The sequence below is a fragment of the Bos taurus genome, chromosome 11, assembly GCF_002263795.3.
Source record: "Bos taurus isolate L1 Dominette 01449 registration number 42190680 breed Hereford chromosome 11, ARS-UCD2.0, whole genome shotgun sequence".
NCBI classification, from domain to species: domain Eukaryota; kingdom Metazoa; phylum Chordata; class Mammalia; order Artiodactyla; family Bovidae; genus Bos; species Bos taurus.
Genome location: NC_037338.1, coordinates 11,923,806 through 11,947,853, shown reverse-complemented (window position 1 = coordinate 11,947,853; position 24,048 = coordinate 11,923,806). Strand labels below are relative to the sequence as shown.

At 37.4% G+C, this 24,048-nt stretch overlaps 1 protein-coding gene across 5 annotated transcripts in view; it reads right to left on the bottom strand.

Annotated features, from left to right (window-relative positions):
* The window catches only part of EXOC6B (exocyst complex component 6B), a 721,824-nt gene that overhangs the window by 399,746 nt on the left and 298,030 nt on the right, over positions 1-24,048 (bottom strand). For all 5 annotated transcript variants that reach the window (XM_005212511.5, XM_024999183.2, XM_059891507.1 and 2 more), the window contains exon 7: positions 11,405-11,581. In XM_005212511.5, the coding sequence (XP_005212568.1) occupies positions 11,405-11,581 (177 nt within the window). The remainder of the gene's footprint in view (positions 1-11,404; positions 11,582-24,048) is intronic.

Here is a 24,048-nt window from a genome sequence, read left to right as displayed (position 1 = left end):
CTGATACCACAAAAACACAAAGAATGGTAAGAGAATACTATGAACAATAATATGCCAACAAATTGGACAGCCTAGAAGAAACAGATAAAACATATAGTCTACCAGGATGGAATAGTGAGGAAACAGAAAAGCTGAATGGACTGATTACTAGCAAGGAGACCGAATACTAATCAAAAACCTCCCAATAAACAAAAGGCCTAGACCAGATGGCTTCACTGGTGAATCATCCTAAATATTTGAAAAAGATTCAATACCTATCCTTCTCAAACTCAGGCACCCCAGGTGCTGCTAACAGTAAAGAACTGCCTACCAATGTACCAGACATAAGAGACAAGGGTTCAATCCTTGAGTCAGGAAGATCCTCTGGAGGAGAGCATGGCAACCCACTCCAGTATTCTTGCCTGGAGAATCTGGTGGATAGAGGCCCCAGCAGGCTATAGTCCATAGCGTTACAAACAGTCAGACATGACTGAAGTGACTTAGCATACATGCATGCTTCTCAAATTCTTCCCCCCACCCCCGCCAAAAAAAAAAAATGAATAGGAAGGAATGCTTCCAAACACTTTTTATGATGCCATGATTACCCTGACACCAAAACCAGACAAGGACAACATCAAAAAGAAAACCTGTATACAGGCCAATATCCCTGATGAACATAGAGGTAAAAATCTTCAACAACATATTAACAAACTGAATTTGACAATACATTAAAAGGATTATACACCACAATCAAGTGGGATTTACTCCAGGGATCAAGGATGGTTCTACATCTAAAATCTATGTGATACATCACACTAACAAAATAAAGGAGAAACATATGATCATCTTAATGCAGAAAAAGCTTTTAATAAAATTCAAGGTTCATTTACCATAAAAACTCTCAATAACGTGGGTGTAGAGGGAATATGCCTGTGTGCTAAGTCGCTTCAGTCACATGTGACTCTTTGTGACCCTAGGGACCATACCCTGCCAGTCTCCTCTGTCCAAGGATAGAGGGAATATACTTCAACATACTAAAGGCCATATATGACAGACCCACAGCTAACACCATAGCCAACAGTGAAAAGCTTAATGTTATTCTTCTAAGATCAGAAATAAAACAAGGATGTCCACTCTCACCACTTTTATTCAAAAAAGTATTCAAAGTCCTAGCTACAGCAATTAGGCAAGGCAATTAAATAAAAGCATCCAAATTAGAAACAAAGAAGTAAAACTGTCACGGTTTGCAGATGACATGATACTATATTTAGAAACCCCTAAAGACCCCACCAAAAAAAAAAAAATCAGAACTAATCAATGAAATCAGCAAAGTTCCAGGATATTAAATCAATACACAGAAATCCATGGCATTTCCTGTAGCCTATCAGGGTCCTCCGTCCATGGGATTTTCCAGGCAAGAATGCTGGAGTGGATTGCCATTTCCTTCTCCAAGGGATCTTCCTGACCAAGGAAGCGAACCCAGGTCTCCTGCATTGCAGGCAAATGCTTTACCGTCTGAGCCACCAGGAAAGCATTTACAACAGTAATGAAATATCAGAAAAAGAAATTAAGAAAACAATCCAATTTACAACTGCATCAAAAAGAATAAAATATCCAGGATTAAATTTAACCAAGGAGATAAAAGGCCTGTACACTGAAAACTCGAAGACTGATGAAAGAAATTAAAGAAGACTCAAGTAAGTGAAAAAACATTTCATGCTCAAGGAATAGAAGAGTTCAGTTCAGTTCAGTCGCTCAGTCGTGTCTGACTCTTTGCGGCCCCATGAATCGCAGCACGCCAGGCCTCCCTGTCCATCACCATCTCCGGGAGTTCACTCAGACTCACATCCATCGAGTCAGTGATGCCATCCATCCAGCCATCTCATCCTCTGTCGTCCCCTTCTCCTCCTGCCCCCAATCCCTCCCAGCATCAGAGTCTTTTCCAATGAGTCAACTCTTCACATGAGGTGGCCAAAGTACTGGACTTTCAGCTTTAGCATCATTCCTTCCAAAGAAATCCCAGGGCTGATCTCCTTCAGAATGGACTGGTTGGATCTCCTTGCAGTCCAAGGGACTCTCAAGAGTCTTCTCCAACACCACAGTTCAAAAGCATCAATTCTTCAGCACTCAGCCTTCTTCACAATCCAACTCTCACATCCATACATGACCACAGGAAAAACCATAGCCTTGACTAGACAGACCTTAGTTGGCAAAGTAATGTCTCTGCTTTTGAATATGCTATCTAGGTTGGACATAACTTTCCTTCGAGGAGTAAGCGTCTTTTAATTTCATGGCCACAGTCACCATCTGCAGTGATTTTGGAGCCCACAAAAATAAAGTCTGACACTGTTTCCACTGTTTCCCCATCTATTTCCCATGAAGTGATGGGACCGGATGCCATGATCTTTGTTTTCTGAATGTTGAGCTTTAAGCCAACTCTTTCACTCTCCACTTTTACCTTCATCAAGAGGCTTTTTAGTTCCTCTTCACTTTCTGCCATAAGGGTGGTGTCATATGCATATCTGAGGTTATTGATATTTCTCCTGGCAATCTTGATTCCAGCTTGTATTTCTTCCAGTCCAGCGTTTCCCATGATGTACTCTGCATATAAGTTAAATACGCAGGGTGACAATATACAGCCTTAACACTGTTAAAATGTTCATAATATCCAAAACAATCTACAGATTCAATGAAAAGTGAAAGTGAAATCATTCAGTCATGTCTGACTCTTTGCGATCCCATGGACTGTAGCCTACCAGGCTCCTCTGTTCATGGGATTTTCCAGGCAAAGGTACTGGAGTGGGTTGCCATTTCTTTCTCCAGGGGATCTTCCTGACCCAGGGATCAAACCCAGGTCTCCTTCATTGCAGGCAGATAAATCCCTATCAAAATTCCCCATGAAATATTTCACAGAACTAGAAAAAACAATTCTAAAGTCTGTATGGAACCACAAAAGATCCCAAATAGTCAAAACAATCTTGAAAAACAACAGAGCCAGAGAGACCATGATCGTGATTTCAAACTATACTACAAAGCTATAGTAATCAAAACAAAATGGCAGTGGCCCAAAAGCAGACACGCAGGCCAATGAAACATAATTAAGAGCCCAAAAACTATCTACGTATATGTGGACAGTTATCACATTACTGAACAGAGACATATGAAAACATCTTTTGTTACCCAAACATTATCGACCAGAGACTTTTCAATATTCACTTATATAACAAATCGCTGGCCACAGGCATTAGTTTCTGCAAAACTCTCCTGGTCAATAAAGAGTTAATTTATGATGAAGAAGCAAAGAATATATAATGCAATGGAAAAAGGACTGTCTCTTCAATAAATGGTGTTGGGAAATTGGACAGCTACAGACAGAGGGATGAAACCGAACCACTATCTTAAAGTACACACAAAAATTAGCACAAAACTGTTTAAAGACTTAAATGTAAGACCTGAAACCATAAAATTCCTGGAAAACAAACACAAGAGGTAATCTCATTGATTGCTGTCTTAGTGATGATTTTTGGATCTAACTCCAAAAGGAAGGGAAACAAAAGCAAAAGTAAACAAATGGGACTATATCAAACTAAGAAGCTTTTGCACAGCAAAGGAAATCATCATTAAAACAAAAAACAACCTACTGAATGGAAGAAGATGTTTGCAAATCACATATCTGATAAAGAGTTAATATTTAAAACATATATAGAACCCACAACTCAACAACAAAAAATAAACAGTCCAATTTAAAAAATGGGAAAATAAACTCAATATACAATTTTCTAAAGACATACAGGTGGCTAAAATCACATAAAAAGATGTTCAACATCACTATTTACTACAGAAATGCAAATAAAAGCCACAATATCATCTTACATCCATCAGAATGAAAAAGCTTTTGTTAAAGTTTTAACAAATGGCTTTAACTTTAACAAAAAGTTAAAAAATAACAAATACTGGAGAGGATATAGAGAAAAGGGAACACTCAAATATGGTTAGTGGGATTGTAAATTGGTGCAGCTATTATGAAAAACAGTACAGAGATTCCTCAAAAACTTAAGAATAGAACTACCATATTATCCAGGTATTGTAACTACTGGGTGTGTGTATATATATATAAAGAATATGAAAACCTAATTCAAAAAGATATACGTACCCCTATGTTCACTTGAGGATTATTTACGATAGCCATTTGTACAATAGCCATAAGATAGGGGAAAATGTCCATTAATGGATAAGGAATGGATAAAAAAGATCTGGCATATAGGTAGATACTAATCAACTAGATAAAAACAATGAAATCTTGCCAACTGGGATGACATGGATGGAACTGAGGGTTATTATGCTGAGTGAAATATCAGAAATAAAAAGACAAATAATGTATGAATTCATTCATATGTGGAATATAAAACTAAATAAAATAAAAACAAACACATTGTTACAGGGAACAGACCAGTAGTCAACAGAGGGGAAGGGGCCTGGAGGAGGGCTTCAAGGCATTCAAGGGGTCAGCAGTATGTTGACAGAAGTGACCCTTTGGGGAGTGATCACTTTGTAATGTTACAGATCTCAAATTATAATGCCATATAATTGAAATATAAATACTTTTTAATTCTAAAATTCATACATACTTCCACTGAAAACTAAGTTCTTGGTCAAAAAATGGGCAAATACCAGCAGTTTATATAGTTCAACTTTATATATATATATGACAAGTTAAAATAAAAAACTTACATTAATTAAGGTGACCCTTTCATTAACTTAGACAAAAATAAAATACAAATAGGGAGAGAATTTACAGGGGAATAGTTTTCTTGCAACTAGCAATCAAGAGACTGACTTTGGCAGTCAGTTCAACATTTAATCATTTTTTTCATCCAAGATGACAACTTCCTACTGCGACTTCATCTTCAGGCTATTAAGTTTTTCATCCCCAGGCTATTAAGTTTTTCCTATGTCTGACACAAACTTTACTTCAGTTTAAAAATATACAATCTGTTTGCTATGTAGAAACCTCTTTTGCAGGTGTTCAGTTTTCCTTACCCATCTCATTCTATAGTCTACTATTATTATCAAACTAAAGACATAGTAAATAATGTACAAATGTCACTTGGCTCAAAAAATATATTAAGTATATTTTCACTAAAAACACAGGAAAGGGCAAAACGTTCTTCAGATATTGAAAAAAAATACCTAAACTGAACTATGTTAAATCAGAATTATAAAATTTCATTAAAAATAATGCTCTAATTTATTATGTGTGCATGCTAAGTTGCTTTAGTTGTGTCTGACTCTTTGAAACCCCATGGATTATAGCCCGCCAGGATCCTCTGTCCATGGATTTTTCAGACAAGAATACCAGAGTGGGTTCCCATGCCCCACTCCAGGGGATCTTCTCAACCCAAGGACTGAACCTGCACTCTTACATCTCCTGCATTGGCAGGCAGGTTCTTCACACTAGTGCCACCTGGAAAGCAACAGATTTTAGAAAACAAAATACGACTTTCTATTCAAGTACTTTCTATTCAATAGCTATTTCAAATCCTAAAAGATGATGCTATGAAAATGCTGCACTCAATATGACAGCAAATTTGGAAAACTCAGCAGTGGCCACAGGACCGGAAAAGGTCAGTTTTCATTCCAATCCCAAAGAAAGGCAATGCCAAAGAATGCTCAAAATACCACACAATTGCACTCATCTCACACACTAGCAAAGTAATGCTCAAAATTCTCCAAGCCAGGCTTCGACAGTCCTTGAACTGTGAAGTTCCAGATGTTCAAGCTGGTTTTGGAAAAAGCAGAGGAAACAGAGATCAAATTGCCAATATCCGCTGGATTATCGAAAAAGTAAGAGAGTTCCAGAAAAACATCTATTTCTGCTTTACTGACTACACCAAAGCCTTTGACTATGTGGATCACCACAAACTGTGGAAAATTCTGAAAGAGATGGGCATACCAGACCACCTGATCTGCCTCTTGAGAAACCTATATGCAGGTTAGGAAGCAACAATTAGAACTGGATTTGGAACAACAGACAGGATCCAAGTTGGGAAAGGAGTATGTCAAGGCTGTATATTGTCACCCTGCTTATTTAACTTATATGCAGAGCACATCATGAGAAATGCTGGACTGGATGAAGCACAAGCTGGAATCAAGATTGCCGGGAGAAATATCAATAACCTCAGATATGCAGATGACACCACACTTTTGGCAGAAAGTGAAGAGGAACTAAAAAGCCTCTTGATGAAAGTGAAAGAGGAGAGTGAACAAGTTGGCTTAAAACTCAACATTCAGAAAATTAAGATCATGGCATCTGGTCCCATCACTTCATGGTGAATAGATGGGGAAAACAATGGAAACAGTAAGAGACTTTATTTTGGGGGGCTCCAAAGTCACTGCAGCTGGTGATTGCAGCCATGAAATTAAAAGATGCTCCTTGTAAAAAAATTTATGACCAATCTAGACAGCATATTAAAAAGCAGAGACATTACTTTGTCAACAAAGGTCCATCTAGTGAAAGCTTTGGTTTTTCCGGTAGTCATCTATGGATATGAGAGTTGGACTACAAAGAAAGCTGAGTGCTGAAGAATTGATGCTTTTGTACTGTGGTGTTGGAGAAGACTCCTGAGAGTCCCTTGGACTGCAAGGAGATCCAACCAGTCCATCCTAAAGGAGATCAGTCCTGAGTGTTCATTGGAAGGATTGATGCTGAAGCTGAAACTCCAATACTTTGGCCACCTCATGCGAAGAGCCGACTCATTGGAAAAGACCCTGATGCTGAGAGGGATTGGGGGCAGGAGGAGAAGGGACGACAGAGGATAAGACGGTTGGACGGCATCACCAACTCAATGGACATGAGTTTGAGTAAGCTCCGGGAGTTGGTGATGGACAGGGAGCCTGGCGTGCTGCAGTCCATGGGGTCGCAAAGAGTTGGACATGACTGAGCAACTGAACTGAACTGAACTGATTCAAGTACAGTATTCTTTGCTGGAAAAATGTTAGGACACATTAACGAAAAATCAGTAAGACACCTAAACATTCATGAATTTATTTGCTTTATGTACTAAAAATGCTTCCTCATGGTCCACTATAGCCTTGCAACTCAAAGTATGCCCAGGGACCAGAAGCACAGTTCTTAACTGGGAGTTTGTTAAATACGCTGACTTTCAGATTCACCCCCATCCTACACAATCAGAATCTGCATTTAATATGATTCCAAGTTGATTTCTATGCAAATTTAAGTTCAAGAAGCACTCTCTCTACAACACAGGTTCTTAACTTACGTCCTAGGGGCAACATTAGTTTCACAAATTCCCTAAAATTTTATACATAATTTTTTGTAAGTGAATGTACATAGATTTTACTGGGTAAAGCAGCAAAGTAAAGGGTAAAGTCCATATAGTTTATTAAACTGTCACAGAAAATATGACCTCCAAATAGATTAAGAACTACTCAATTCTATGCCACAGTTTAAAGTCAAAATATTTCAAAAACTATTTATGCTACTCTCAATGAGGTCTGTTGAAGAATGACAAGAATGAAGGTCAGAACGTCACAGTGGGTCATGGAAGACCTTATCTGAAGAATTTATTCACACCATGCAAGAACTATGCCAAGAAACCAGTTTGGAGACATCTAAATAAATAATTCTCTACATGAGGTTTGAGATTAAGAATGTGCACTTGAAGAAGATTCAAACTGAGAAGTAAATAAATATAAGGTAGGATTTTTTTTTAAGATAGGATGCCATTAGATGACAGCAAAGTGCTGAATTCTTATTGTAAGAGCGCAATCAGCAAATCTCTAATACAAATTCTGTTTGATTTGGGATACATAACCATTTTAAAATGCTAACTTCCAAGTACATTCTTATAATACTTCCTTTATGAGGAACCCCAACATATTTTACTAGTCAGGCTTTCTTCATCTTCTCTGGACGTCAGAAGACAAAACAATGAAAAAATATGGAACAAAGATTAAAAAAGGACTTGCCCAGCATCTTCAGCGAGCTAACAATAAAGAATGGCTCATATCCAGCAGGCTCTCACTAATATATGAGAACTGTGTACATCTTTCATTCTTTCATCTTATCACATAACCCTCTCTTTGGGGTGTGTATTATCCAGGGGCATACACTATGTTTAACTTGTTTCCTTAAGCCATAGTGCCTGACAGAATTTAACTTCCTTAATGGGAATCTAAAATGTAAATTTAAAATGTTAACTGGACCTCATCCTGATCTTGATGCTTTATTTTACTGCTAATAAACTTCTTACTTGTGATGAGTCTAATCCCTGACAATCTGGTCTCCTGGGTGGATCCATATCCAACCATACGAGTCATTCCAAGCTAGAGAGAAAGCTAAAAAATACTCAGGGGATCAAGTTTTCTCTGCCCCGTTCTATTTCCATGGGTATCAGGGAAATGTCTGGTTTTTCCTTACCTCTATATCTTAGAATTATTAAAAGTTCTTTTTATCCAAGTACATTAGGGATTAAAATGAAACTTTCACATTTTATTAACTATTGTGTAGTAGCTTAGTCGTGTCCAGCTCTTTGCAAGCCAATGGACTACAGACCACCAGGCTCCTCAGTCCATGGAATTCTTCAGGCAAGAATACTGGAGTGGGTAGCCATTCCCTTCTCCAGGGGATCATCCCAACTCAGGGATCGAACCCATGTCTCCTGCACTGCAAGCAGCTTCTTTACCATCTGAGCCACCAGGGACGCCCAGTGAAATACTGATGTAACCCCATTCACATAGTAAACACAACCTGATAAACTGTACATAAAATTATTGATTTGATTATAGAAATGTATCCCATCAATAACAAAAACTATATAAAAGAATGTAGTACCTTATGTATATGACAGTCTCTCAGATACGCAATGACAGTTAAATGCTAATGACTTAGACAATAAGTAAGTAATCCATTTATTTGTTTTTCAGCCCCATTTAAATAGTGTTAATTTAATTTCTGAAGCAAAAAGAGTAATGATAATAAGGGCAGGCACTCTGATAATAATGATATGAAAGAGAAATCAGCAACAAAGAGTAGTGAAATTTGCTGACCACCTTTAATAGTAGAGGCACTTGTTCCAAAGACACTAAAGTTCCAAACTTTAGTTTGGAAGACTAAGTGAGAAGACATAGTGAGAAGTTCCAAACAATATCTAAGATTACAAAGCTAGTGAAAAGTTTGGGGCTGTAGTTTCAGCAGAGAGAGAAGAGTAAGAAGTGTAGTAAGGATATAACAAAGAACACGGATGGGGAAGAAACAGTGAATCTAGTTTTACCTGGGGAAACATAAAAAGGAGACAAATAATTAAAGATAAAACAGGTTACTGAGAACAGTAGTAAATGGTTTCTTGCTCATTTCAGTGAGCATTTGAAAAGTAAATAATATGATCATTACTCATAATTTTTAAGTAAAATAAAATAGCAAAATCAATATCTGAATGGTCCATAAGCCTTTAAAGTTCATGCACCTAACCACTATCAGTCAGTCAGTTCAGTCGCTCATTTGTGTCCGACTCTTTGCGACCCCATGAATCGTAGCACACCAGGCCTCCCTGTCCATCATCAACTCCCGGAGTTCACTCAAACTCACGTCCATCAAGTCAGTGATGCCATAAAGCCATCTCATCCTCTGTTGTCCCCTTTTCCTCCTGCCCCCAATCCCTCCCAGCATCAGAGTCTTTTCCAAGGAGTCAACTCTTCGCATGAGGTGGCCAAAGTACTGGAGTTTCAGCTTTAGCATCATTCCTTCCAAAGAACACCCAGGGCTGAGCTCCTTTAGAATGGACTGGTTGGATCTCCTTGCAGTCCAAGGGACTACTCTCAAGAGTCTTCTCCAACACCACAGTTCAAAAGCATCAATTCCTCGGCGCACAGCTTTCTTCACAGTCCAACTCTCACATCCATACATGACTACTGGAAAAACCACAGCCTTAACTAGACAGACCTTTGTTGGCAAAGTTCTCTCTCTGCTTTTCAATATGCTATCTAGGTTGGTCATAGCTTTTTTCCCCAAGGAGTAAGCGTCTTTTAATTTCATGGCTGCAGTCACCATCTGCAGTGATTTTGGAGCCCACAAAAATAAAGTCTGACACTGTTTCCACTGTTTCCCCATTTATTTCCCATGAAGTGATGGGACCAGACGCCATGATCTTCGTTTTCTGAATGTTAAGCTTTAAGCCAACTTGTTCACTCTCCTCTTTCACTTTCATCAAGAGGCTTTTTAGTTCCTCTTCACTTTCTGCCATAAGGGTGGTGTCATCTGCATATCTGAGGTTATTGATATTTCTCCCGGCAATCTTGATTCCAGCTTGTGCTTCATGCAGTCCAGCGTTTCTCATAATGTACTCTGCATATAAGTTAAATAATGTTCAAGCTGGTTTTAGAAAAGGCAGAGGAACCAGAGATCAAATTGCCAACATCTGCTGGATCATCCAAAAAGCAAGAGAGTTCCAGAAAAAGATCTATTTCTGCTTTATTGACTATGCAAAAGCCTTTGACTGTGTGGATCACAATAAACTGTAGAAAACTCTGAAAGAGATGGGAATACCAGACCACCTGACCTGCCTCTTGAGAAACCTATATGCAGGTCAGGAAGCAACAGTTAGAACTGGACATGGAACAACAGACTGGTTCCAAATAGGAAAAGGAGTACGTCAAGGCTGTATATTGTCACCCTAACCACTATACTTACACAAAAAATGATCCAGTTTATGCAAATAATAAGTAGTTCAAAAATATTTTAACTGGAAATCTCAAATATCACAGTAGTTTTATTTTTAAAAATACATTAAATATACTTTTAACAACAATGAAAGATATAAAAATATACTAGTTAAGCCACTTAATCTTATTCTTCACCTCAGAGTGTCACAGAATTAAGACAGCATGGACATGTCTCAAAATTCCCAGATACTCTATAATCATATATACATTTATTTCTTCTAGAAATATGTTCTCAACTTTCTGAAACCATTTAGTAATTTCAATCTGAACCATTTCTCAAGGCTAAGAAAGCTCTTTGTTTACACTCCACTGTTTAAAGTAACATCTTTTATTTGTCTCAAGTAATTTGTTCCAGCTTCAGCAGAGGTCATCTAGGTCTCTTTCTCTAGGTCAGGTAAACTCTATTCTTCCCTTAATGAAGTACTCAGTATACAATCAAAAACACTGAAACAAACAAACAAACAAAAAAATGGATGAATATATTTAAAATATAAAGATTTAGAACCTAAGATATCTTAGTACATCTTCAGTTTCCTTAAATCAGGCACCATTTGTATTTTAAATGATCTTTAATATCCTGAAGATCACACAAGTTATGTTACATTGATAAATTCCTGATCACATCTCAAACACACTATATTTAAAGGAACAATAAGTTCACTGCCCCGGTTCAAATGTTAGTTACCTCTTCATCGTCTTCCTCATCTTCAACATCCAGAATTCCTGAATCCTGTTCAGACTTGGGGCTAGTGCTTTCTATTTCTGTATCAAAAATTGTATAAGCTTCTTTCTTAGATTTTCTCTTGCTACCTATCCTGGGTTGTTGCAAGATGATGTTATCCAGGTTTCTTTGTTGTTGTGCCTAGGATAGAAATAAATACACACAAATAAACAAACAAAAGAAGAAACAAAACTTAAGCATTCAAAGAACTTTTAATTTTGAATTAATTGGTATCAAAAGAAAATACAATGAAATGCCTTAAAATACATAAAGTTTTAGTACCAGAAATAAAACCAAACATATTAATGTAGCACATAGGAAAAAAAAAAAAAAAGATAATCACTTAGTGAGAGCTAAGTCACTTCAGTCGTGTCCAACTCTTTGCAACCTCATGGACTGCAGCCCACCAGGCTCCTCTGTGCCAGGAATTCTCCAGGCAAGAATACTAGAGTGGGTTGCTATGGCCTCCTTCAGGGGGTCTTCCCAACCCAGAAATCGAACCACATCTCTTAAGTCTTCTGCATTGGAAGAGGGTTCTTTACCAATAGTGCCACCTGGGAAGATTTTCTAAATACACACACTGTCATCACAAAAATGAAATCTATTGATTTGCCAAGAGATTGGGGCTTCCCAGGTTGCACTAGGGGTAAAGAACCTACCCTCCAATGCAAGAGACGTAAGAGATGCGGGCCGGATTCCTGGGTCAGGAAAATTTCCCCAGAGGAGGGCATGGCAACCCACTCCAGTATTCTTGCCTGGAGAATCCCATGGACAGAGGAGCCAGGCAGTCTACAGTCCATAGGGTCACACTGAGTCGGACACGACTGAAATGACTTAGCATGGCACAGCAGCGAAGAGATTAGTGCAAATGACTAAATATTTATCTCTTAAAAGATAAGTGCTATACTAGAACCACTGTGGTTTGGAGAAAAGGGACAGGAGTCTTCAAGCTTAGGGTACTCTTAAAAACAGATATGTGGATATATGAGATCAATAAATTTTAATCAGGAGAATGAAATATCTTAATAGAGTAATATGAACTAATGAATCCAACAGAATTTCATGACCTTAGTCTGAGGAAGTCAGAGTTTTAAGCATTTCTTTTTCTAAACTTTTATAGAAAAGTGTAATTCCCTCAGCTTAACAAAGTACACTCAAATAACAATGTGGTTTCCATACATCCAAAGAGGTGGAAAGTGTGACTATACAGAGTCAACATCAGAAGTTAGACCAAAGTATCAGAGCTGGAAGGGATCTTAATCACCACTCAGGAAATACACTGGAAGACAAAGGATTGTATGAGGCCACAAGGTTAGTAAGTGGTAAATCAGAAGCCCAAAGTGTGATCTCCTAAATTCCATATGAGTCATCTTCCCACTACACCAACAGACCCATAAAGCATGACAAAAACAGTCCCCCAAAAAAGAGTTCTGCAGTCAAATAAATGTGAAACACTCCATGTTATGCAAACCTTCTTCTAGACATATGATGTATAATACATTAACAGAATAAAAACTGGGAAAAGTCCTATTTTAAGAAAAGTTATTTAACATGCTTTAATCCAGCATGTTCCAAAAGTGTTTCACAGTGGAACTTTTCTTTTTAAAAACAATAATGTTAATTCTTAGTATCATCCAAAGATATAAAGCTTAAGAAATGTGACTTCTCAGAATATGCATTCCTTAATCACTATATGATGTTTCTACTCAGCAACAAGTAGAAATCAATTCAAGAGAAAAAACAGAATCTCCAAATATTTTGAATGAGATTAAGAATTCTAGATAAATACTAAGTATAAGGGTTAGTCCAGGTACTAGTTAAATAAGACAATTATAACAGGACAGAGAAAAACTTCAACTATGTGAGCTAGACTCTGCCAAGAAAATGAAAAGAATCTACATTCCAGAGATTTGAATCAATGGACTAACTTGTTTCTCTGCATAGTACTTGTTGATATTTTGATTTGACTTACATAAAATACATGGCTTCAGTAACCAAACTGAGAGGGAAGATACCCAATAACATTTACTTTATGTTTGTAAACAAGAATATATATCCTTAAAGCATTCGAGATCCCAAATTCGACAAAACATTCTTCCTACTCCTCTCAAAGGTAGGAAGTTCCCCCCCTCACTTATTTTCAATGTAAACCACACAATAAGAGATTGAGGACTCTAGAAAGCTAAAGCTTTCATATTAGAAAAGCAAGCCCTCAACTAGAGAATGATCACTTGTCTCTTTATTCTTTCTCTCAGTACAGCAAAACTAAAACCTTTCATAAGTTGGTCTTATTTTATTGAATCCAAAGTTAAATATTTTTCTTTCACAATCAATAAAATACTATCAATGTACCAAAAGCAATTGAGAGGAGCCACATCTAAGTAGTATCACTTATACTTCAAATAATACAAATCTGAAAGAAACCCTATGGAAGTAATTTTAGATCATCTATGATTTGTTCTTTTTGTGCCTGGTTTACCAATCACTTTGATGGAGCATAAAGTAGCTTAGGCCAAATCAACATACCCTACGCTAGAAATGAGAGCACTGTAAGTTTTATTCCAAGGCTCGATAGTCACTTGGGGTCTCTGTCAAAATTATCAAGGCTTTTCCATTTATAAAGGAGCAGTCAGGGCAGATCTGCCAAGAAAGAACTAATCAAGTTGGAAATATTGAAACAAGTAGAACAATGAAATACATACTCAGATATTACCCATTAGAAAGCAAATGAAAACCACCATCTATTCAAAATTATGTTATGGGACTGGCAGGAAGTAGAGAAGAGTAAATAGAGATAAAAATATGTAAATATATGCAATATATGTAAAAATTAAAATGTGACTCTAAAGTCCATACAACAAACAAGAGTTCTTCAGAGCTCTTTTCTAACATGCTAAGCCATCTCACCAGAACCATTTATTCTGTCCCTCCAAGGACAACCTTGGAGACAAAGAAGCAGCTGACTGACTTTTGCTGCCTAGAGTGCAGGTAACAGGGTATCAAGCAAACAAACAGACTTTAGAAAACATTTAGGCCTTTTTTTTAACTTCTTTGTTCATTCTCTTTGTGAATAATCTTTACACATTTAACCACCTCTTCCTCAAGATTCCCTCACATATGTTCTTCTCTGTTTTCCTAATATATAGAAATAAAGCAAGTTTATTCCTCAACCCCTACTCTTCTACCACTCTTCCCACTCCCTCAGAATTCAATAGTGTATCTCTAGTTCTATATTACTACTGTGTGTGCGATCATCACTTCACTTACTACATACCTAAAATGGAACTCATCACCTTCTCATTACAGTTAATGGGAGGTGAACCTGATTGTCCCAATGTATTTTCCAATATTCTCCAACATGAATTTCTACTTGGAACAGAATCTACCTCATGATATACTAAGAATATTTTCACTACTATATCTTTGCTTGAGCCATTTCTCTTCTAGATGACCTCTCCCTACCTGTACTCAATCTTTCCTCCAAAACCCAACTAAAATTCTTTTTCCTTGAGAAAGCCTCCTCTCACTGTTTTAACTCATAGTGCTTTCTCCCTATATCCCTACTTTCAGTCAAACATGTACTGAACAACCACTTGAGCCCAGTATTGTGTTGACTATACAAATAAAACAGATTTTCTGACTCTTGAACCTCACATCATTTTAAGAAATGGATAAGCAAACAAGTGGCTGAAATCAGTGCAATGAGTATGATAGAAATAAGCATGGGTACGATGATTAGCAGAAAGTAATCATACTTGCAAGGAGGATTTCAGGAACTTGGAGGAAAAGGTAGCAAGTGGGGAGGCTCAAGAAGTAGGGGGATATGCGTATACTTATAGATGATTCACTATGTTGTACAGTAGAAACTAGCACAACATTGGAAAGCAATTATCCTCCAATTTAAAAAAGTGAATATGATTTTTACAAAGGGAAATAGGTAGAAAGGGTAACCATTCCAGAAGAAAGAAACCGCATAAGAAAAGACATGTGAAATAACATTATCCACCCAAGCAATAAATAATTTTGTATAAGAACATAAGTTATGAAGGACTAACAGGAGATAGTCAAATCAGTCAATCCTAAAGGAAATCAACCCTGAATATTCATTGGAAGGACTGATGCTGAAGCTGAAGCTCCAATACTCTGGCCACCTGAGGTGAAGAGCGGACTTATTAGAAAAGACCTTGATGCTGGAAAAGACTGAAGGCAAAGGGAGAAGGAGGCGGCAGAAGACGAGATGGTTGAATAGCATCACCAACTCAATGGACATGAATCTGAGCAAACTCTGGGAGATAGTGAAGGATAGAGGAGACTGGTGTGCCGAAGTCCATGGGGTCACAAGGAGTTGGACAGGACTTAGCGACTGAACAACAATAAGAGACAAAGTTAAAGATGCCATACAAAGTAGTTTCAAGGCCAGCTAGTAGGCAATGGAGGAACAAGAGAAGAATGTGAGCAGGGGAAGAAAACGATCAGCTTTACAATTCGGGCACATCCTCTGGGAGCTGAGCAATGGTCAACTGGGAGAAGATAAAGACTAGAAACAGGAAAATCAATATAGATCACAGAGTTGGACTGTGAAGAAAGCTGAGTGCCGAAGAATTGATGCTTTTGAACTATGGTGTTGGAGAAGACTCTTGAGAGTCCCTTGGACTGCAAGGAGATCCAACCAGTCCATTCTGAAGGAGATCAGCCCTGGGATTTCTTTGGAAGGAATGATGCTGAAGCTGAAACTCCAGTACTTTGGCCACCTCATGCAAAGAGTTGACTCCTTGGAAAAGACTCTGATGCTGGGAAGGATTGGGGGCAGGAGGAGAAGGGGACGACAGAGGATGAGACGGCTGGATGGCATCACTGACGGATGGCCGTGAGTTTGGGTGAACTCCGGGAGTTGGTGACGGACAGGGAGGCCTGGTGGCCTGCAATTCACGGGGTCGCAAAGAGTCGGACACGACCAAGCAACTTACTTGAACTGAACTGAACTGAAAGGAGTCCAAATAACAATGATGAGAATTTGAATTAAGGTAGCAGCAGATACAGAAAAAGCAGAAGCAATATAGTTTACTGATTTAAATGTTGTATGTGGAAGAGGGAAAGAAAATAAAAATAACTGCAAATATTCTGGTCTTTAAGACTAGATGATGGGATCATTCCAAAAAATAGGAACTGTGGAAATAGTAAGTTAAAGGCAGGATACAGAAGATGAGTTAAGTAAACTTGTCAGATATTCAGATAAAAAATGACAGTACAGCACTTCAGAGTTCAACTCTTCTCTTCTTCAGGATAGAAAACATACTTGCCTATTCTTAGAATCCCCCAAGTCCAGATACAATGACATATACACAGAAAACTCAGATAAATGCTTACTATATAAAGGAAAAAATAATTTAAAAAAAAAACTATGTAAGAATGAGATTTGGCCCAACAAAAGAGAGGGATATCTGTAAAAGACAATTTGAATATTCTCCTATTTATTTAAGGGGGGGGGGGGGGGGGATAAGAATCACCTAACTTGAATTATTCACCTAAAAATGTAGCTATTACAACTTTTACAGCTGTCATTACACATGCCATTAAATAAAGTTTTATTGCAAATACAACTTCCAAGGGTACCTAGCAATAAGACTCAAAATTCTGTGAATCAAAAAAACAGAGGTTCCTTTCTTTATCAGCCCAATACTGACCTCTAGTGGACTAAAGGAATAAATACAAATGGAGAGAGGCCTAGGCTTATAGCTCACAGACTTCAATCACAGGGTGCTGTATCAGAAAAGAAAATGAAGAAGAAAAAAACCTTCGTTGAGTAAGATATGTTTAAATCTAAGCTCTGTGATATATTAATTATATAACCATGGATAGGTTCTTCTCAATGCAACATCCCATCTACTCAGAACTGCCACAAGGATTAAATTAAAAATACATGCAAATTATCTTTTAAAAAAAATTTTTTTTAATTAATGTGCAGAAGTACTGTGTTTGGGAACAGGCTTTAAGCTCAATGGCATTTAATTTACATGCCTAATCATTCACTCATTTTTTTTTTTATAATTTTACTTATTTATTCACTTTTGGCTGCAGTGGGTCTTCTTGCTGCAGGGGCTTTTCTCTAGTTGCAGACAGCGGGGCCTACTCTCTAATTGTGGTGGGTGGGCCTGTCTCTCACTGAAGTGGCTTCTCTTGTTGCAGAGCTTGCACTCCAAGGTGCTCGGACTTCAGTATTTGTGGTACGGAGGCTCAGTACTTGCAGCTCCCAGCCTCTAGAGCACAGGCTCAACAGTCTGTGGCACATGGGCTTAGTTGCTCTGTGGCATGTGGGATTTTCCCATATCAGGGATCAAACTTGTGTCTCCTGTTGGCAATCACATTCTTTACCCCTGAGGCACCAAGAAAGCCCCACGTAAATGATCCTGAATTAAAAGATACGTCTAAGCAAAAGTTTTTGACTTAACATAATCATGAAACAATTATCTCAATAATGTTGGTGAACATTCATTATCTTATACAGATAAAAAATTAGGTAAATACAAAAATTTTTTGCTCTGTGTGATGAGACTTCTTGGGATTTACTCTTATCAACTTTATATAACATAGAGCAGAGCTAATTATACTTATTATGTTGCACATTTTTTTAAAAGAAAAAAAAAAAAAAACACACTAAAATTTTAAGTTCCACCTGTCTTCCTCTGAATGTGAGATAGGAATCTTGTTTCACTCTCTACTCTGGAAGTATCAAAGATCTAGCAATATTTAGATACACAATGATTAATATTATCTCATAAAAAAAATATTATCTCATATTTCTTCACACTGCCATTCAATTTTGTATTTGTACTATACTGCAACTATTAGATATCTGTACTGCACACTTCTTGTACTCTACCTCACATCCTCTCATGTTCAGCTCTTATTTCAAGTATAATATCAGCAACCAGTTCTGGGAAGCCTTGGAAGTGTCATATAGTGTAAACTGAAACCAACATAGCATGTACGCCACACTTCCAGCTTTCTACCCAGAGGTTTTGCAGACATTACAGTGTGGAATCCCACAGCAATTAATTAGCATTCATGATTCTCAACCCAGAAGTGAGGCAAACTTTGACCAAAGAGCAGCCAGATACACTCCCCATTTAGTTCCGCCCACAGTGAGTTCCATATGGCGTCTCAGAAGTCCAGGGATGAAGGAAGCAAACTGCCCTACAAATACACCACTGCACAGTCACGGTTCAGTCGCTCAGTCGTGTCTGACTCTTTCGACAATCCCACGGACTGCAGCGTGCCAGGCCTCCCTGTCCATCACCAACTCCCAGAGTTTACTCAAACCCAGTCCATTGAGTTGGTGATGCCATCCAACCATCTCATCCTCCATCATCCCCTCCTCCTCCCACCTTCAATCTTGCCCAGCTCAGGGTCTTTTCAAATGAGTCAGTTCTTCACATCAAGTGGCTAAAGGATTGGAGTTTCAGCTTCAGCATCAGTCGTTCCAATGAATATTCAGGACTGATTTCCTTTAGGATGGACCGGTTGGATCTCCTTGCAGTCCAAGGGACTCTCCAGAGTCTTCTCCAACACCACAGCTTAAAAGTATTAATTCTTCACCACTCAGCTTTCTTTATAGTCCAACTCTCACATCCATACATGACTACTGGAAAAACCATAGCCTTGACTAGACAGACCTTTGTTGGCAAAGTAATGTCTCTGCTTTTTAATATGCTGTCTAGGTTGGTCATAACTTTTCTTTCAAAGAGTAAATGTCTTTTAATTTCATGGCTGCAGTCACCATCTGCAGTGATTTTGAAGCCCCCGAAAATTAAGTCTGCCACTGTTTCCAGTGTTTCCCCATCTATTTGCCATGAAGTGATGGGATGCCATGATCTTAAGGGTGGTGTCATCTGCTTATCTGAGGTTATTGATATTTCTCCCAGCAATCTTGATTCTAGCTTGTGCTTCATCCAGTCCAGCGTTTCTCATGATGTACTCTGCACATAAGTTAAATAAGCAGGATGACAATATACAGCCTTGATATACTCCTTTCCCAATTTGGAACCAGTCTATTGTTCCATGTCCAGTTCTAACTGTTGTTTCCTGACCTGCATACAGATTTCTCAGGAGGCAGGTCAGGTGGTCTGGTATTCCCATGTCTTTCACTGGGTGGGAATGTAAATCAATATAGCCACTGTGGGAAACAGTATGGAGGTTTCTTAAAAAACTAAAAGTAGAGTTGCCATATGATCTAGCCATCCAACTCACTTGGCAATGAATGTTTGCACTTATATTCTTAGTTGGGAGATTGGAAAATTTTTTTCTAGAGAAATTAACAAAGAACTGCCACAAAGCACTATTTATATTTCCCAATCAAAGATGTGATTTCCTTTATAGAATTCCATGAAGTTTGCTACTTTACAGTCTTCTATGCCCATAGACTTTCCTGTAAACTGTTAAGTAATTTATTACTAAATATGAGTGACTGGCCAAGGATCAATAGATATTTGAGGAAAATATCCAACTGGAAAGAGATACAAAATACCAATATGAGAAAACAAATAACAACAATAAAAAGTACTAGCTAGATGGAGCAGATAAGGTAGAAAACAAAATAATATGTTTAAAAAATTCATTGGTATCCTAAAAATTAAAAATTTGGTTTATTATATAGAAATATTACAAAGCTTGCCAGGAATCATACCAATGTTTTCTTCAGTTGTCCCCCAAGGCAATAGAAATAAAAGCAAAAATAAACAAATAGGACCTTTTCAAAGTTTTAGGCTTTTGCACAGCAAAGGGAACCATGTGCTTAGTTGCTCAGTCATGTCTGACTCTTTGGACCCCGTGGACTTTAGCCTGTCAAGCTCCTCTGCAATGGGGATTTTCTAGGTGAAAATACTAGAGTGGGTTGCCATGCCCTCCTCCAGGGGATCTTCCCAACCCAGGGATCAAACCCAGGTTTCCCTCATTGCAGGGGGATTCTTTACCTTCTGAGCCACCAGGGAGGCCCAGAGGAAACCATAAACAAAACCAAAAAACCTGCAGACTAGAAGAAAATGTTTGTAATCCAAATGACAAGGGGTTAGATTTCAAGATACACAAATAGCTCATACATCTCAATAACAAAAAGACAAACAACCAAATCAAATAATGGACAGAAAACCTCAATAGCAATTTCTCCAAAGAGGACATATATATGGCCAGTAGGCACATATAAAGATGCTCAACATTGTTAATTATTAGAGGAATGCAACAAAAGTACAATGAGGTACTACCTCATACTGATTAGAATGGCCATAAGCAAATGCTGAGAAGGGAAACGCTACCCACTCCAGTATTCTAGCCTGGAGAATTCCATGGACTGTATAGTTAGTTCATGGGGTCACAAAGAGTCAGACACACTGAGTGACTTTCACTTTCACCTTATTAAGACACCTTGTAACATAAGTTTGAGAGTGTTCCCTATTCAATTTATTAGAAGAATTTACAACAACGGATGTTAACTCTTCTCTAGATTTTGGGAGGCATTTTATTAGTTTCAATCTCCTTACTCAAAATTGATCCTTTCAAATTTCCTGTTCTTCCTGATTCATTATTGCTAAGTTGTTCGGCAATGTGTTGTTTACTTTCCACACATTTATACATTTTCCAGTTTTCCATCATTCAAAGTTCATACCATTGTGATTAGAAACATAGTATAATTTTATAATAGTATGAAAAATATCCTTTAGTATAATCTCAGTCTTCTTACATTCGCTTAGACTTATTTTGTGAACTAACATATAATCTACCCTGCAGAACACTCTGTGTGCACTTCAGAAGGATATGCATTCTATTATTAGGTGGAATAAACTTTACATGCTTTTTTAAGTCTATTTGGTCTTAAGTTTAGTGCAAGTCCAATGGTTACTTACTGATTTTTCTGTCTGGGAGATCTATCCATTGTCCAAGTGGGGTATTTAAGCCTCCTATTACTATTGTATTGCTGTCTATTTCTTCCTTCAGAACTGTTAGTAATTTGTTTAACATATTTAGATGCTTTGACATTAGATGTACCTCAACTCTGTTTCTGCCAAAGATTTATTATGCCCTGTTCATTCTCATTATAAACTAATGAAATGACAGTAAATATCATCAGAAAAATAAAAACTATGTAGAACAACCAAAGTAAATTCTATGACTGAAAAATAAAATACCTGAAATAAAGAATTCACCATTTAAAGCACTTAACAGTCAAAAAGAGATAGTCAGTGAACTTGAAGATAGATCAATAGAAATTATCAAATTAGGAAAAAAATAAATAAAAGGTTAAAAAAGCAAACAAACATGAAAAACAAAGCCTGCATAATATGGAAGACACTATCAAAAAGTCTAACCTAAGTAGTGCCAGAATCCTAGAACAAAAAGGGGAAACAATATAGTGAAGAAAAAAATCTGAAAAAACAATAGGTGAAAATTTCCCACATTTTATATAAGACATAAAGTACCACAGTCAAGAAGCTTAATGAATCCCAAAGGGAACACCATAGTCAAACTACTGAAAATCAAAGATCGAGAGAAAAATTTAAAAATTTTTCCCCATCTATTCACTATGAAGTGATGGAACCAGATGACATGATCTTTTGTTTATGAATGTTGAGTTTTAAGCCAGCTTTTTCACTCTCTTCCAAAGAGCTGGATGGCTTAATAAAAAAAAAAAAAAATACTGTCTCACAGGTCTGGATGCTACAAGTTCAAAATCAAAGTGTCAGTAGGGTCTTGTGTCCTTGTGTCTTCCTTTCTTCTTGTGTTTTGCCAACAATATTAGCATTCCTTAGCTTGCAATTAAATTGCTTTAATATGACTCAATTATCACCTAATGTTTTCCTCTGTATCTTCTATCTTTGTCTTCTTCTCATCTTAAAAGGACATCAATCATATTGAATTAAAGACTCAGCCTGCTGCAATATTACTTCATCTTAAATACATCTGCAGTTATCCTATTTCTAAATAACATCATATTCTGAGATGTTTAGGACTTCAACATTTCTTATAGGGGGCAAAGATTGAAGGCAAAAGAAGGGGGTGACAGAGGATCAGATGGTTAGACAGCGCCATCGACTCAATGAACATGAGTTTCAGCAAACTCCAGGAGATAGTGAAGGAAAGGGAAGTCTGATGTGCTGCAGTCCACGGGGTCACAAAGAGTCAGACACAACTGAGTGACTGAACAACAACAAAAATCCACTTTTGGGTATTTTGTTAAGGCAGCCCTAGAAAACTAATATAGGAATGAAAACAAAAGGAAAACATTTTCAGATAAAAGAAAATAAAGGCAATTTAAGACCAACACATCTGTACTATAAAAGTGCTAAAGGAAGTTTTTCAGGCTGAAAGCAAATGATTCCAGTAAATGATTCCCAGAAATGAATGAATAGAATTGAAAATGCAAAATAGTCTAGCAATCATAAGAAAAGAGAGGCTGCTTTTCTAATACAGAGTGATCAAGGAAAGTATCTTTCATAAAGTGGCATTTGCATTTCAGACATTAGTACTTATTTATTTAATAATCATAGAGGCTTAAGAAAAGAGATATGCATGTGAACAACATTTTAATCTTGAATTCCTACATATATTTTATACTATTGAAAACATTATTATATATTCTAATATCTAGAAAGACAATATCTAACATGTTAATAATGTTTCAAGAAACCTTTAGTCATTTCAAACACAACATTCTTTTCAGAATGCCAATAACCTGGATTCCCAGGTAGTGCAATGGTAAAGAATCCACCTGCCACTGCCAGTCGCAAGAGGCATAGGTTTTGAACTCTGGGTCAAGAAGATCCCCTGAAGTAGGAAATGGCAACCCACTTCAATATTCTTGACTGAAAAACTCCATGGACGGTGAGCAGGGTGGACTACAGACCATGGGGTCTCAAAGAGTTGGACAGTACATTCCATGGGGTCACAAAGAGTCGGACATGACGGAGCAACTAAGCGTGCACACACACACACAACCTGAAGATAGGCGTGTTATGGTAGTCTTGCTACATGTCTAACACACTAAATGATCACTCAGTATCATTTACACATTATTCTAAGATAGCTGGTCAATGGATAAACTAAATTTCAAGATAATCTTTAACATTATTTTTGAAAACAGCATTAACTTTTCTCCACAATTTTTTTTATCACATACCAGTTTGAATTTTATATCTTTTTATAAATGTCAATTTTAAATGGTTATAATAATGACCCCCAAATATAAAAAATATAAGTAAACCTGGGAAGAAAAATAATTGCCAAGCTGCTTAATGTTTTACTAACCTTGTCTCCCAGAAAAGATGTCATATATAAGCAAGGTTTCCTCCAAGGAGCACCCCATGTTTCAACAGAAAAGGGCCAGAAATAGTTATAATTTAAACTGTTGGTTCAATCACTATTTCAACTGAACCAACAGTTTCAATTATAACTATCAACATAGACACCAATTTTTACAGGCTAAATTCTCCAATCAAAATATACAGAATGGCTGAATGGATTTTTCTTTTAGAGACCCATCTATCTTTACGTTGCCTACAAAAGACTCACTTCATAATAAGTAAGGACACAAATGGACTGAAAGTAAAAGGATGGAAAAA